The sequence below is a fragment of the Balaenoptera physalus genome (assembly GCF_965194825.1).
Source record: "Balaenoptera physalus genome assembly, chromosome: 6".
Lineage (NCBI taxonomy): Eukaryota > Metazoa > Chordata > Mammalia > Artiodactyla > Balaenopteridae > Balaenoptera > Balaenoptera physalus.
Window position 1 is genome coordinate 124,486,806 of NC_138885.1, and position 15,477 is coordinate 124,502,282.

The 15,477-nt window shown below is 41.1% G+C and overlaps 1 protein-coding gene across 1 annotated transcript; it reads left to right on the forward strand.

Annotated features, from left to right (window-relative positions):
- Positions 1-2,162: 2,162 nt before the first annotated feature.
- Positions 2,163-9,095, forward strand: MRPL44 (mitochondrial ribosomal protein L44). Its single transcript, XM_082464676.1, has 4 exons — positions 2,163-2,568; positions 4,140-4,608; positions 7,525-7,703; positions 8,552-9,095. Exons 1-4 carry the CDS (start codon positions 2,240-2,242, stop codon positions 8,721-8,723), a joined length of 1,149 nt encoding a protein of 382 aa, XP_082320802.1. The 5' UTR covers positions 2,163-2,239; the 3' UTR covers positions 8,724-9,095.
- Positions 9,096-15,477: the final 6,382 nt, after the last annotated feature.

Genomic DNA, 15,477 nt, shown 5'->3' on the forward strand with positions numbered 1-15,477 from the left:
CGGGTTGCAGTTTGTGGACTTTCTTCTGGTTGGTTGGTGGTGAGGTAACAGGTTATATTTCAGAATCTTAAACATCAACCTCTGGTTCCAACTGGTCTGGAGTCTACATGCTTTTGGTCAGCCTGTAGTCACCATCCTCCACCTGGATGGGGGGGGGGGTCTTAGTTTCTGCAGAATACCTCAAAGATATGCATCAGACTGCTACGTCTCTTCCTTGAGGAGGATCAAGGACTCTGTTTTATGGCTAAACTATTGTTTAAGCTATCATTACTTTCCTTGCTTGACTGCTTTTCCTTTGTTTCTGTGTTCCTTCACTCTCCTAATTAGTAACTGAGTCTGCTCTTTGGAACTCAGGGAAGACATAGTGACTAAAGCCTTTTTCTACAAACAAGAAACTGGGGACATGGAAGGGCTTTTTTGTCCTGCTTGGTTTCAATCCCCCCCTTTTCTTTAATACTCCTCAATGAGAAACTTCCAATACAGAGACACTTCATTTAACATTATTGTGCTCCAACTAGATTATTAGATCATTTATTAGATTATTTCTCTCAAAATATTGCAAAAATACAGTTCCCTGTGCTTTCTTCCATTCCATTTATTTGATTGATGTTCCATGAATTTTCAATACTTCACGTGCAGTGTAATACAAAAACCAATCACAATCCCCTCTCACCTTTTTTTAGAGAACTTGCTTCATCCAGAAATTCATCAGCTTGTTTTGTGATATGTACCAAATCCCTCTTTTCTTCTCTCCCTCCCCATAGGGAACCTTTTTACAAGCTGGAATGAACTGTTCAGATTCTTCCTCTTGAAAAGTTAAGCTAAGAGACCTAAACTGTTGTATGACCTGTCAAAGACAAATAACAGCTAGACAGTAGTTAATAACAGATTTTATTTAGGAACTATTGTAATAAGGGAAAAGGGACCCCAGCATACAACTGGGATCAATTCCCAATATAGCATGGACAAGTGGGGATTTGAAGCCAAGGAGCAGGGTGGGTGGTCAGTGGGTGGAAAAGTACTAAGAGGAAACATCAGGGGTAAAGGAGGAGTCTGGCTAAACCAAGTTGACAGAACTCTTGCAGAAGGCAGGCCAGGGTGATCAGACATCACTGGAGGATAGAGAGGCTTATAAACTTGATTAGATATCAAGGGTGATGAGATAATGAGGATGGGGGAGCCTCTCTAAACTGACTTAACAGGATTCTTGCTGAAACTGGGTGATGCAGGCCTGTCAAGGGGGGGACACTGGAACCTAAGATCAAAGCCTTGTTGAGGAGAGGGCTTACAGCAGCCTGACTGAACTTTGGTCAAGGGAGAATCTTTGCCAGATCCTAACATCAGAGATTCTTGAGCTAAGTAGTAACATGTTTGGGTCTGTGTTTCAGGGAGATGAATGTAGGTGAGATGTGCGAGGGAAGAGAGGAAGGTATAAGATTGATTACAATGAAGGCTGATTACAACCTGGGAGAGAGGTAGGCTAAGCCATCTGGTAGCTGCTTTCAGTCTAAACTGAAAAAAGGCTTGGCAACTAGACAAAAGAGGGTGTTTGTGGAAAAAGGAACAACTGAAGACATAGGAACCCAATCTGGGTGAGGAGGGATTTTAACACCATTAACAAGGAGACCACAGAAAGAGGTGCCGCTTTCAACATCTAGGTGTTCCGCACCCAACTCAAAATTTGAGAATTCAGACAAGACTTCCTTTGTGATTTAATATTAAATTTAAAATATATATTTACAGTTTGGTAAGAAAGCAATATAATGATATTGCTAAAGAGTGAAAGATTAAAAAAAGACATAAGTCCACTGTTCCCATTTTGATGTATTTTTTTCCATTCTTTCCCTTTTTTTTTTTTTTTGCTGTAAAAAAGTTCGTACTTAGTTTTTAAATAAAAATGTTTATTTTGGATAAATCAATATGTTTTAGTATAGGGCTCCTAAAACGAAGGCTTCTGGAGACATGCCAGGTAAATATTTTTTCATAAATAGCGGCTGGATTGATGGTCTGGAGCTCTAAGACATGTTGATAAGAAGTGTTTTCTTTTTTTGAGAATTTAAGTGTTTTCTTTAAACTCAACGTGAAACAACTTTTTTGTTTTACTTCAACTAGAACGGAAGGAACGAGAGCAACTGACAGGATGAGGAAACTTTTCCAGAAATTCCTGCACCCAAACGCCCAGCAGGCCCTATTCCCTCAAGAGAAATTCCCAGGCGCGCAAAAACACCAACGTTTGCGCATGCGCACTAAAAACATCCCCTGTCGCGCGACCCGCCGCGCGCTGGCTCCGCCCCGGCCTCGCTCTCCTACCCCAGTTCCGGGGGAACTGTGTTACCGCGACGCTGGGCCGACTTTCTTCCTTCCGCCGTTCGTTGGTTTCTTCTGCGCGATGGCATCCGGGCTGGTGAGGCTGCTGTTGCGGAGGCCCCGCTGCCTCCTGGCACCGGCCGTACCCGCTCTCGCCCCGCCGTTTCGGGGAGTGAAGAAGGCATTCCGCGCCGCCTTCCGCTTCCAGAAGGAGTTAGAGCGGTGGCGCCTGCTTCGGTGCCCGCCGCCGCCCGTGCGCCGGTAGGAGCCACCTCGGGAAGGGGCAGGGGTGGCGCTTGGGGACCCTGGCCTCCCCTCCCCGCAGCTTCGGCCCGGCGGCGGGAAGGATTGCTCACTGCTGGTGCGCTCCTGGCTTGACCCTAGTTGTGCGATAGGGACCCGCGCGGGACGTGGACGCGTGGCCGAGGCAAAGTCTGCTAAGGGGTTGGGCGCGTGGCTGCCCCCGACGCTTTCGGAACTCCCATTTAGAATCCGAAAGTTGCGAGAAATGAGGCCGGCTGGAGGGTAATCTTTATCTGGGCTTGGGTGTTGTAGCCCCTGCTTTGTGATGATGCCTGCGAATTCTTTGGGTACGGACAAGAGGGAAGAAAGCACTCCACAGTATTGCGATTTAGGGCAAGAAAAAATTACACAACCACAAGTCCACTGTCCAGAGAAAAAGGAAAACGGTTTAGCTTTAGGTTTCTGCCGAAATTAATCTTGTTCCAGTAGTAGAAAATCTGGTAGGAATAGACGCAGATCTTTATGGCTTCAAAGAAGACCCTACTATGCATAAGGTTTTGCACCTTTTTCTCTTTAATAATGCGTCTTTGACATGTAGTTGTGGCTATACAGGTTGATGCACCTCACTCTTTTATAACTCCATTTATGGTTGTTTGAATTCCATACTGTTGCCATTACAACCGATGAAACAGTGTACATCTGTTAGTTACATCGATGTAACAACTTCGAAGTTATTACTCTTTTGGAAATTTAGTATGAAAGTTTGATAGGTACTTTAATGTTGCCCTCCAAAAAATAAGGTTGATCCGGTTTATACACCTACTAGGAGGTGTATACGTGTTCATAGTCCTATATACTCTCAACACAGAATATTAAGTTCTTTCTAAAAAGAAAAATAAAATAATGTTTCTTCTTAATTCACATTTGATTATTGTGAGGTTAGTCGCTTTAGGCTTTTATAGTTGGAAGAAACTTTATGGATTGTATAGATTATATACATCGCATGACTTACAACCCATATCTTTATACTTTGCTGCACTTTTTTACTTAAAAGAGTTTTGTTTTCGATTTATTGTCTTTATTTTAAAAAAGACCTATTAATCATTCTTGAGAATGATTATGAACTTTTAACCTATTTGTAATATTGATACTAGATTATTTAATTGGTAATTTAAATGGTTGTTTTCAAAACTTAAAATAATAAAATACAAGATAAATATACTTACTGTTTATGGGTTGACCCTATGAAATTATAATTTGTATTTCATATCTAAATATGAAGCGTAGTCCCATTTAGAGCAGAAGTAAAGAACCTGAAAGTTAGGATAATGGCTTAGTCTCTGATGTTGAAGAACCACTTTGATGTGGCATTTGACTCAAAGGGAAAATTAATCTGGCAAAGAACCACAAGTAATCATGTGACATAAGTTTTAATTTTCAGAAAATCAGAGTCTGGAATTTAAATGAAACTCAGTATTTTAAAATCTCCTTTATATAATTAATAAAATTGCATCGCAATGAAAAATGTTTGCATCATAGTAACATCTTGTTGTTCTCTTTACCATCTATCTTCTGTTTTACATTTTCAGTTCAGAGAAGCCCAACTGGGATTACCATGCTGAAATGCAAGCATTTGGCCATCGGTTACAGGAAACCTTTTCCTTAGATCTTCTCAAAACTGCATTTGTTAATACCTGCTATATTAAAAGTGAGGAGGCCAAACGCCAAAAACTTGGAATAGAGAAAGAAGCTGTTCTTCTGAACCTTAAAGATAATCAAGAACTATCTGAACAAGGGACATCTTTTTCACAAAATTGCCTCACACAGTTTTTTGAGGACGCGTTCTCAGACTTGCCCACTGAAGGCGTTAAAAGTCTAGTCGACTTTCTCACCAGTGAGGAAGTTGTGTGTCATGTGGCTAGAAACTTGGCAGTGGAGGAGTTAACGTTGAGTGCAGAGTTCCCAGTCCCCCCAGCTGTGTTAAGGCAGACTTTCTTTGCAGTGATTGGAGTCCTGTTACAGAGCAGCGGACCTGAGAGGACTGCACTTTTCATCAGGGTAGGTGATTGTTAATTGCACACGCTGGGACATGCTTGAGGCAGACAGAAAGAAAAATTTCTTTTTGTACTTAATGTCCTTGCTCTATGATCTCTGCAGGTTACGTGTGAGTTTTTCTCCCTGCCCAAACTGAGAAAGACGCAAAGCTTTTTTATGGTGGTGTCTTAACTATTCCAGTTGTCTCTTACTGAGGACAGCATCAGAGGTGAATACTAAATTCTGGGTTGTGAGTTCATAAGCACCGCAAGCCACGTCTTTAGCTTTACATCCTCAGGTACAAGGGTAGTGCCTACGTGGTAGACGCTCAGTAGATGTTTAGTGAATGAATGAGTCCAAAGGACACTATTGGAGGGCCTAGTATGGTTAGGGAGCTCCATGCTTAAGTAATAGCTGCTGTTCTGTTCTTCTAAAGTGATACAATCTTGGATTTCTGAGTCCCTATGATGTATACCTAACTCCTTGTTAGCCAGTAGCTTGGCTAATTAAAATACTTAATAAATAATTGGTATGACTTAACTCCACTGTCCTTTTAGAATTGTTAACTGGGAGAAGTTTCATCCTTTGCTTTTGGATGAAAACATGAGTTTTTGGTCTTTCTTACATAATAGATAGTCCAGGCAATCACTTCAAGTCACAAAAACAGTCTTGAGTCAGACCTTTGAATGTCAGGTGTTTTAAACCAGCATCCCTTACTGTTGGAATCTATTTATTTAGTTTTTTTTTTTTTTTTATAAGATTTTTAAAAAATTATTTATTTATGGCTGTGTTGGGTCTTCTCCTCTGCGCGAGGGCTTTCTCTAGCTGCGGCAAGCGGGGGCCACTCTTCATCGTGGTGCGCGGGCCCCTCACCATCGCGGCCTCTCTTGTTGCGGAGCACAGGCTCCAGACGCGCAGGCTCAGTAGTTGTGGCTCACGGGCCCAGTTGCTCCGCGGCCTGTGGGATCCTCCCAGACCAGGGCTCGAACCCGTGTCCCCTGCATTGGCAGGCAGACTCCCAACCACTGCGCCACCAGGGAAGCCCTATTTATTTAGTTTTGACACTGAGTTTGCTCATTTTGATCAAGAAGGATACCTGTATTAACCAACACTCAGACTTCGTTCATAGATGAGACCTGTCTTCCTCCTTCCCCAACCAGGGCTTATAATAGGTAGCCTACCTGTTTGCCTTTGGGAAGCAAGCATGTTAAGTGACCCCTCTGGAGTGGGAGCTGAGGGAAAAAAGGAAAGCAGAAGATATTTACTTCATGTCTGTAAACTGGTTTAGTGCTTTCTGAGCCTGATCAGTGTTTAAAACAGCCTCTAGTGAGCATTTTGTTCCCTGCTGGAACCTTGTAACCAGGTTCCTTTACATGGGGGTTGGCTGTCAGCTTCTAGTTTCCTGGGTGGGATTCCTTTCAAAATGACATCCCTTCTGTGAGTTCCACGTCAGGACTTAAGGATTTGTATACCTCTGATATCAGGTGCAGACTTCCACCCCACTACTGCAGGCAGCTTCTGCCAGCCTGTTAAGCAGGAGTGTGTGTTGGCTGCCAGTTGACCGAACATCGCTTGCCTCAGACTCAGAAGCCAGTGGACCCTTTGAAGCCCTCTAGGCTTAAGGTGAAAAGGGAAGCCTCTCCTGCCCCTTCCTCCCCCTGCAATTAAATAGCTTTTTCTAAAGAAATTCTGACAAAATCTTCCCTTGATTTCCATTCTCTCCCTATCACTATAGCTTATGTAGAGGCTAGAACTGCCTAATTTTTGGTCACCTTTTTGAAATTTTCACAGGGTAGTCATGAGACCATTTTGGAAATACTTGTTTACCATATTTTAGTGCCTCTGTTGACAGTTCCAATTGTAGATCCTAGTAGGGTCAGATAATTCAGATATCCATTTCTAAGTCAAGAGCTTTGATATCTCCCATAGTAGAACTGACTGCATTGGTGGTGCAGTGGTGAGTGTAGCTGCCTTCGTAGTAGAACTGACAGGTTTGAATTGTCGTATTTCATTCACTTGTCCACCTAATGTTTATTGTCTGCTGTGTGCCGGGCACGGTGCTGAGCGCTGAAGCCCGAGCTTAGCAGCGTTCGATCCTTGCCTTCAGGGTCCTGCTCACAGCTCATTAGGCAGATAGAGTGGAATGTGGGCGGTGCTCCCAGTTATTGTAAGGAGTAGGGGGAGCTCAGGAGGCAACAACTATCTCTAGCAGGGCTAGGGAAGTTTTACAGAAGTGACACCTGCCCCAAGAAGGTCATTCCAGGAAGAAACCTTGAGGATGAGCTTCTGCTCTAGGAACTACAAGTAATTTTGTGTGGTCAGATCATTTTGTATCCGGGGAAATGATGGGAGGTGGGTCTGGACCTTTTAGAGCCAGTGTGGGGAAGATCTTTTGAAACTGTGCATCAGTATTACCATCACTGAGAACGTGCTAGAAATGCAGACTCTCGGGCACCACCTCAGACTGCTAATGAGAATACCTGGGAGTAGGGCCTAGGAATCTGTTTTAACTAGGTCTCCAGCTGATACGTCAGCACCCCAGAATTTGAACAGCGCTATTTTTAGCCATGCTGAGGAGTCTCTATTTGATGGTCTGGTAAAGGCTAATGTGGAGACACAGCTGGAGAAGCTCTGGGTACGGGATCTTCATGATCAGATGTGCGTTTACTTGTTGATTTTGATTTACGGTATTAATTTCAGGTGTGCAATATAGCGATTCAACTTTTTACAGATTATACTCCACTTAAACTTACTATAAAATATTGACTGTATTCCCTGTGCTGTACAATATATCCTTGTGGTTTATTTATTTTATACATAGTAGTTCTTACCTCTTAATCCTGTTAAATTTTTAAATTTCTATAAAAAATGTACTTTGAATTATGGTCCTTATTTTCTTTATACTAATTTAAACGTATCAATTGTATTTTTTATATGCAGGACTTCTTAATTACTCAAATGACCAGAAAAGAACTCTTTGAGATTTGGAAGATAATAAATCCCATGGGGCTACTGGTAGAAGAATTGAAGAAAAGGAATATTTCAGCTCCCGAATCTAGACTTACTAGGCAGTCTGGAAGCACCACAGCTTTGCCTGTGTATTTTGTTGGCTTATACTGGTTAGTAAAATTTTAATCTTAACTTCATAATATTGATCGGAAGCCTTAAAAACTGACTTTTCACAATTTCTTAGTATAACCTCTAATTGCATTCGAAGATTTTTTAAAAATCTCATTCCCATGGTTATCTAGTCACTACTTCCTTTCCTGCTGGTCATCCTTAGGGGAAGGTAAATAATCTGTGGTATGCTAATAGTAGCTTTTGTTAACCAGCTATTCACTGTAGAATTTCATGGAGTATCTGCTAATGTAAATACGTCTGTAAAAAAATTTTGACTCATAAGTATTACAGATTTAACCCCAGTCCACACTTGTAACAGCTTCAATTGAGCCTAGAACTGGGAAAGAAAAGAAACTAAATGTTGTCCATCAAAAATGTGTAATTCAACCCATGCTGAGAACATTTTTGGTTTCTTAGTAACAGTTGACCTGCCTCAAATTGATTTCAGGTGGATTGAAGTGTTAAATGTAAACTGTGAATATCTAAGTTAACTAACTAAAATTTAGGTAAATATTTTTCTGATCTTTATGTGATGTAGGACTTTATAGGTATGAAAGCAATGGAAGACATCACAAAGGAGAAAATTGATAATGTTTTAAGAAGTTTCTTCTTTAGTTTTAATTGAAGTGCAAAGCAAAATGAGATACTCTTGCTTATCGGATTGGCAAGCTTTAAACACATCCTTTATCAGCAGTTCATACACTGCTGGTAGAAAGAAAAAAAAGCGCGATATTTCTGTTACTTCTGGTGAATATTGTTGCCAAAATTAGATCAGGCAAAACTGATTTGTGCACTTTGTTTTATGATGCACCATGTAATTTTAGTCTACTGTTGGGTTTTTTCCTAGTGATAAAAAGTTGATTGCGGAAGGACCTGGGGAGACAGTGATGGTTGCAGAAGAAGAAGCTGCTCGAGTGGCACTTAGGAAACTCTACGGGTTCACTGAGAATCGCCGGCCCTGGGACTATTCCAAGCCCAAAGAACATGTGAGAGCAGAAAAGACCATCACTGCCAGCTAGCCAGCCAGAGATGTGGCAGCCTGAAATTTGTAAGCAAAACAGCAAGACAAATGTCAAAAGACGTTCAAAGCTGGACATTTTTTAAATTCTAAAGAAATACATCTTATTCCTCATACTGAGTTCCTAAAATTAAACAAGTATTGATATTTATCAGGTCACTTTTTTTTTCTTTTTAATCATTTTTGTTTTGTCAGAAGTCTTTTTTGTTATTTTTCTGATAAATTTTAACTAAAGTTCTTGATTTTATTATTGTAAATATTTAACTTGTACAGTTAGGTGTATTTTATTCCCTTCTAGCTTTGAGGTATCATAATTTGAATATACGTTTTATGTGAAGTTTGCTGTAATGCCAATAAAAAAGTTACTCTTTAAGTGTTTCATTGTAGCTTAATTTGCTATACCCAGGTTAGTGAATTTTGCCTCTCTAGTATGGCTTTAGCTAAAAAGTAATGTTATAACTTAACCTTTAGAAATGTAAGGGGCTGTTTATAATAATTAGGCATTTACATGAACTCTATTCTGTCTAGGTTTAAAATTCTGTATACTAATTAATTTCATAGTTATTCAATATCTATAAAACAAATGAATGGCAGGGAACATACTTTTTATGCTTTTAAAATAAAACAGAAATCAAAAGCAGCTTAAAATGTTGAAGCTAATGGAAAAATAAAGTATGTATTTATCAATTAGTATTCCATAATCATCATCATAACTACCATGTACCAGGCACTCTTCTAAGTATTTTATTATAACACGTTTAATTCAGTAGAGGACAAATCTTAAAAGAGTGTGTCCTTCTGGTTCTTTAATCCTTTGTGTTCAATTCAGTAATCCTTCTCCTGCAAATTCCCTTTGATTTATTTCTTTTCAACTTTTTGGCAACAGTAATAATTTTTAGTTTCAGTCTGCCAGTAGTCACTCCCAGAGGTTAACAAGAAAAGTGGGACTTGGGAGATGAGAATAGAAAAGTGGTAAAATGTTTAAACTGACAGCACTTTTGCCATGAAATCTTTTTTATAAGGGAAGATGAAGGATCTTTGAAACTCCTTTCCTGAGACTGGTTAGGAAAGTGGACTTAATGTTATATGTAAGAGGGCTCACAGCTATGACAGCTAACACAGAGACTGCTTTTGGAGGGAAGTTTGAGAATGACCTAGTTGGCAGAATTAGTAGGCTAAATGTAAACTATTTCACCTTTCTTTTGAGAGTAACTCCAACTCCTAATAATTCAACACAGGGATAGAGGACCAAATCCAGTAGTAAAATGCTACTCTTATGCATATCATCCATGACAAGTAAACCTGACTTGATAAGCATCTCATTGACACCATAGGAGGAAAGAGATTATAGAAAAGTTTCTGGGACGCAAAAGATGGTACGTGTCCTCCGACCACTTACTCATCCAGCGTGTGCAAAATGTCAGATTCTAGTTAGAGCAGTGTTCTAATTTTATTTTAGTTGAATATTTTTTTGAAGTCTTTGGAGAACTCAGTTGCAAACTCCGTAATCCTTTCTTTTCCCCCATAAATTTGTGCTGATCTTTCTCCTGTTCAGGGCAGTTTGTAGGACCTTAATCTACAAGGTTGGAGGGGAACTAGCCTCAGGTTTTCAAGCTTCTAAACTTGAATGCTTTCAGATTAACATGTGGAACAAATCTAGCTCTAGTTCATGAAAACTGCTTTGCAAGAGATCCAAATCCCTTGAAGAAGAATGATTTCAACACAATTCTAAAGTCTTCTTAGAACCTAAATTAAGTTATACCTTTTAAAAGCACCCATTAAAACATGATGGACTAGAACGCTGAAAACAAATAATATGCTTTTGCACTTCGGTGTGAAATAGCTTGAAACTTGGAACCAACCTGGACAACTGCTTAATTTGCTGTATGAGAATAAATATTGCATAAGTTTGATGTGTGGGCAAGAGGAACATGTGTGTCTGAGGGTGTTGCCCAAAGGGGTTTATACCCAAGAGCATTCAGTGACCATTCGGAGAACTCCTATTTGACTAAAGTCTAATCCGCGTTGAGACGACAGTCGTTATGACCATAGGAAGTTGGTGGGATATAAAAGCACTGATACTTTACCTTGTCACCGGAGAAAGACATTTAAAGTCATTTGCTTTGAAATTCTGACACTCTTTCCCACCCTCCAGTTTCCTAAGCCCAAAATACAATTGCTCCAAAAAGATTCCTTAGCCAAAAATGTTGAGATTGATATCTACAGACTCAATTACACAAGGCTTATTCTTTTTAGTTCATATTATGTTTTTATTATATGCATATGTAAAATAGGGCATATTAGTCTCAAAAGTGTTTGATATGGTCATGAGAAAGTATTACTAGAAACTAGTAAACTATTATCCTAAGTAAGAATGGAACAAATGCGGCTTTTTGTGTTTGGCATGTGTTAGATTTTGGCCACAAGGTGGTGCTCTAACCCCACTTGCAGTGAAGTAATATATAAAGTGCTATTATGGGGAACACCGTTTTCTCCCTATACAGGAAAGATTGATTACATTTGATTACAGTGAAACATGACTTTTCTAGGCCCCTTACAGCTACAATATTTTATGACTATATCTTCAGAAGCTAGTCCACCTCTCCCCTAAGGATGTAAGGTTAAGAGTTTCATGTATGAACAATTCATTTCTGATGCCAAGGTATGGATATTTGAGCTCTTTTATCTTTACTGGAAAGAGGGAGAATTGCAGGGCTGCCATGGATAAAACTTTGAAAAGACTTGTTTTTCCTCTTCTCTTTTTATGATGGCAGAAAATACACCGCAGAGGCAAGGGAATCTCACTGTCCCTCTTGACACTTCATAAAACCAGATGTGGACCTTCTCCTCATGGGGGGGTGGTCCAGCTCACAACTTTCCCCAGCTGAGGGTGCCCCCATGCTGCCCACATCTGCATCCTTAAGCCCACTTTTTCTCTTCCCCTCAGCAGACCCCTGAGTCTTCTCTCAGTTGGTAAGGCCCTCCACCCTTGTTGCTAGGCCCTAGAGCTGTGGTTCGCAACTTTGGTTGACTATCAGAGCACTTGAAAGCCACAGTTCTCTCTGTAGGATACCAAGACTGATGGCTAGATTGAGTCGCACCTTGCAAACAGAGAACAATTTTTTCAGGAGAAAATTCATGCAGTCAAAAATCACAATCACGAGCACACACGCTCCTGAAAAAAGAAAGCTGTCTCGGCATCAGTAGTGTCTGTGCTTTCCACTCGACGCTCATTTGCTCCTGTTCAATTATCCGGCTGCCTGTTAGTGCTCACCAATAACAGAAGACTAAGGGTTTTAAGAAAATTTTCCGAGAGAAAAACGATTGAGAAAATTAAATACATTAGCTTATTCCCCCTTCAACTGAGGAAGAACCCCATTAATTTGATTATTCACAGAACACCGTTTTACCATGTCTGTTGTACATTAAAACTGCACAATGAACTAGTGAATTTGTTTTAATGAGTTTTGCAGGAGAGATGAGGAATGAGGTCATTGTCAGCTAGAGAAGGACATTTCTAGTCAGAGGAGGAAGGGTTTACCTGACTTTCTGATAGCACTTCCTCTACATAAATTATTGATATCAGCGCCTCCACAGCAAGAAAACATGTCAGCAAGGGCCAGGAGATACTTACCAGCAGACGTTACAGTTAACAAGACACATACAGTCAAAAATCAGCTGACCATCCACAGATGAACTTGGCAATGATGACCATTAGTTAGGCTCCAGACAACCTGTCACTAGGACTCAGGTTTTGGTCCTGGGATTGTTTTTTGTCTAGAAAGGACAAGCACAAAAGTCTGCCACGCTTCTCTTTACCTTTGGTAGCTGGGATTATAAACTGCAGATGAAGGAGGTATAACATTAAGGGATTAAAAAACTCATTTCCATTTTACTACCTCATATACAACAATTTAATCTGCAAACAACATACCTGATACCGTGTAGAGCAGTGGTTTCTCATCTAGCAAATTTCTCCTTTAAATCACAACATCTGCATCATTTTTTCTTCAAGGTTTGGAAGAGGGTCAAAGGGGCAGTTTGGGGAATCGTGAAAGAAACAGGGCTTTGGAGCCAGTGATGGTGTCCACTCTTTGGCCGCCCGAAGTGGACTCTTGGTAGGAAACAGTGTCTTTCAGCATTCACGGGAGGTCAAGGACATAGAAGTCGTCCACCAGCTCACCCAAACCTCACCTCTCCCGGTCAATCACCGCCGATCACATTTACTCTGCCGGCTCTGAGCAAATCCCTGCCCTTCCTCCTTCAGTTTCTTAGGTCCCTTAATGTGGAGCGCATGTGTCCTTCAGTTTTTTATTTTCAGGAAAACAAAGAGCTGCGGGTACAAAAGCCACTCCCTTGTGTCTTTCTGTAAAGTTCTCTTATGATTGGCATTTTTTTCAGGTCACCTGTCATCATTTCCTTTTGAAAACAAAGACTCGAAGGCCAACAAGACATAGCGCTTTCAACTTATTTGGGTCAGTGCCTTCTCTTTTTTTCATTGTGTCTCAGGCAGAATTGAAAGTTCCAGCACTTCCCTGGTGGTCCAGTGGGTAAGACTCTGCACTCCCGATGCAGGGGGCCCGGGTTCGATCCCTGGTCAGGAAACTAGATCCCGAATGCATGCTGCAACTAAAAGTTCTCATGCTGCAACTTAAGAAGCCTGTGTGCCACAACTAAGACCTGGTGCAGCCAAAATAAGTAAATAAATATAAATGAATCTAAAAAAAAGAGTGGAAAGTCCCCATCTCACTAAGTGTCAGAGGAGTGAGTTTACTGGTTGTTGTACCCAGCTTTTCCAGAAGTCTACCGTTTTGTTACTTCAGGGAAATTGCAGCCTGTCTCCTGTCTGAACTCAGTATGACATCTAATCCATGTGCAGATTGTTTGCTCAAATATCTACATAGCAAATAAAGATTCCGCCACCCAATTCCAGTGTGTGTGGGTTTTCCCTACACCAGCTGGGTGTCCTACAATTCAACTCAATTCCGACACTATCTACCCGGAGAGAGTATCATCAGATTCCATAGGTTAAGGCCTCAGGCCGGTAGGACTGCCTCCCACCTCGGATGCCAATTGCAAGCCCAGGTTGTTACCTGTGCTTCTGACCCACTGGCTATAAATCAGAGGTTTCCATGACCCCCTCCTTGGGTTTGATGAATTGGCTAGAGCAGCTCATAGAATGCAGAGGAACATCTTATTTACTAGATTACTGGTTTCTTACAGAAGGATATAACTCAGGAACAGCCAAATGGAAGAGATATATAGGGCAAAGTCTGGGGGAAGGTCAAGGGCGAGGAGCTCTCAATGAGCATGCCGCTTTCCCTGTATCTCCATGTGTTCAGTTCACCAACCCAGAAGCTCTGCAAACCATCATTTTGGATTTTCTCAGAGGCTTCATTTCATAAATACGACTGATTAGATCATTGGCCATCAGTGTGAACCCCTAGCCCCTCACCCTGTCCCAGGAGGTCAGGGGGGTGGGACTAAGAGTTCCAACCCCCCTCCAATCACGTGGTTGGGTCTCCTGGTGACCAACCCCCATCCTTGGGAGCAGGAAAAGTTACCTCATTAACATAACAAAAGACCCCTTTTTTGTGTTCCTCACTTAAGAAATTCCAAAGGGTTTGGCAGTTCTGTGCCAGAAATGGAGATGAAGACCAAATATATATTTATTATAAATCGCAGCAGCACAGCAAACATGATCTTTTACCCCAGGTATGTCATTTTTGTGGCAGTCTCCATATTTTAAATTTATTCGTTTCCCTCAAGCAAAGGAGTTTTCATAAACTTTATCATTTTGGAGACAAGGCCGACAGACCCACTAAGTATCTCAAAAGATAAAAGTTGAATTTTAGAAAAATAATAATTTGAAAGGAAATTTTTCCCCAAGTCCAGAGATTATAAACAGGGTCTAAGAGTCAGCCAGGGTCAGAATCTGGATGTTGACTGGTAAGTGTAAAAAGTTAATAAACAGAAACTGCACTAGAGTCTGGAGACCAGAAGGGGGAGCTCTCACGCCCTGTGAAGACAGTTGAGTCCAACAGGGAAAAGACAGACTCCTTTCCCCGCAAGGACTCAGCCAGTGGGAAGCCATGAACCCTTTGTTTCACAGGCTGTTGTTGTCACAGCCGCTCAACTTTCTTTTCTCCTCTATAAAAGCATTTCCTTCTCTTGCCATTGGCGTGGACCGTACGAGGCTCCCCAGAGTTGCAGACCCCGAATTTTAATTCCCTGCTGATCCCGAATAAACCCATCTTTGCTGGAGAAACACCTGGCATTCTACGTGTTTTAGGTCAACATGAGGAAAGGCTAAAGATGAGTAGTAGGTTGGGAGGATCAAATGAAAAATAGGATATATATAGTCTGAGAACCTTGATATTATGAATTTTCCATGAGATGTTTCCAAGTTTTGTATATCATAAATTTGAACTGCTATAATCTATTGAAGAGGCATTCAGAAATGGGACCAGATACTTCAAAATTTAATGTGCCCAGTAAAATTTGACTAATTTATTTTTACTGGGGAGCAGACTACCTGTACAGGGCCACTATATTGAAAGGCAAACTCTTCTGGTCCTTTCTGGAATGAGCAGTGCTGGAGTCAAGAGCCCAGGGATCTAGTCTTGACCCCGCAGCCACTTTTATATCCTCTCTCCTGGACTAATGACCACTTGATCCTACTTCCACATCTTGTAAATACACTTGCAATAGTTAGATACTTTGCTGGGCTAGGATTCCCTCTTTCCCTTCCAAAA

What these genes read in the sequence shown, in the direction of transcription:
- MRPL44 (XM_082464676.1), top strand. Translation starts at nt 2,240, where the DNA reads ATGCGCACTAAAAACATCCCCTGTCGCGCGACCCGCCGCGCGCTGGCT. An exon ending in CCGCCGCCGCCCGTGCGCCG is followed by an intron (nt 2,569 to 4,139) that starts GTAGGAGCCACC and finishes TTACATTTTCAG; the next exon opens with TTCAGAGAAGCCCAACTGGG. An exon ending in GGACTGCACTTTTCATCAGG is followed by an intron (nt 4,609 to 7,524) that starts GTAGGTGATTGT and finishes TTTTATATGCAG; the next exon opens with GACTTCTTAATTACTCAAAT.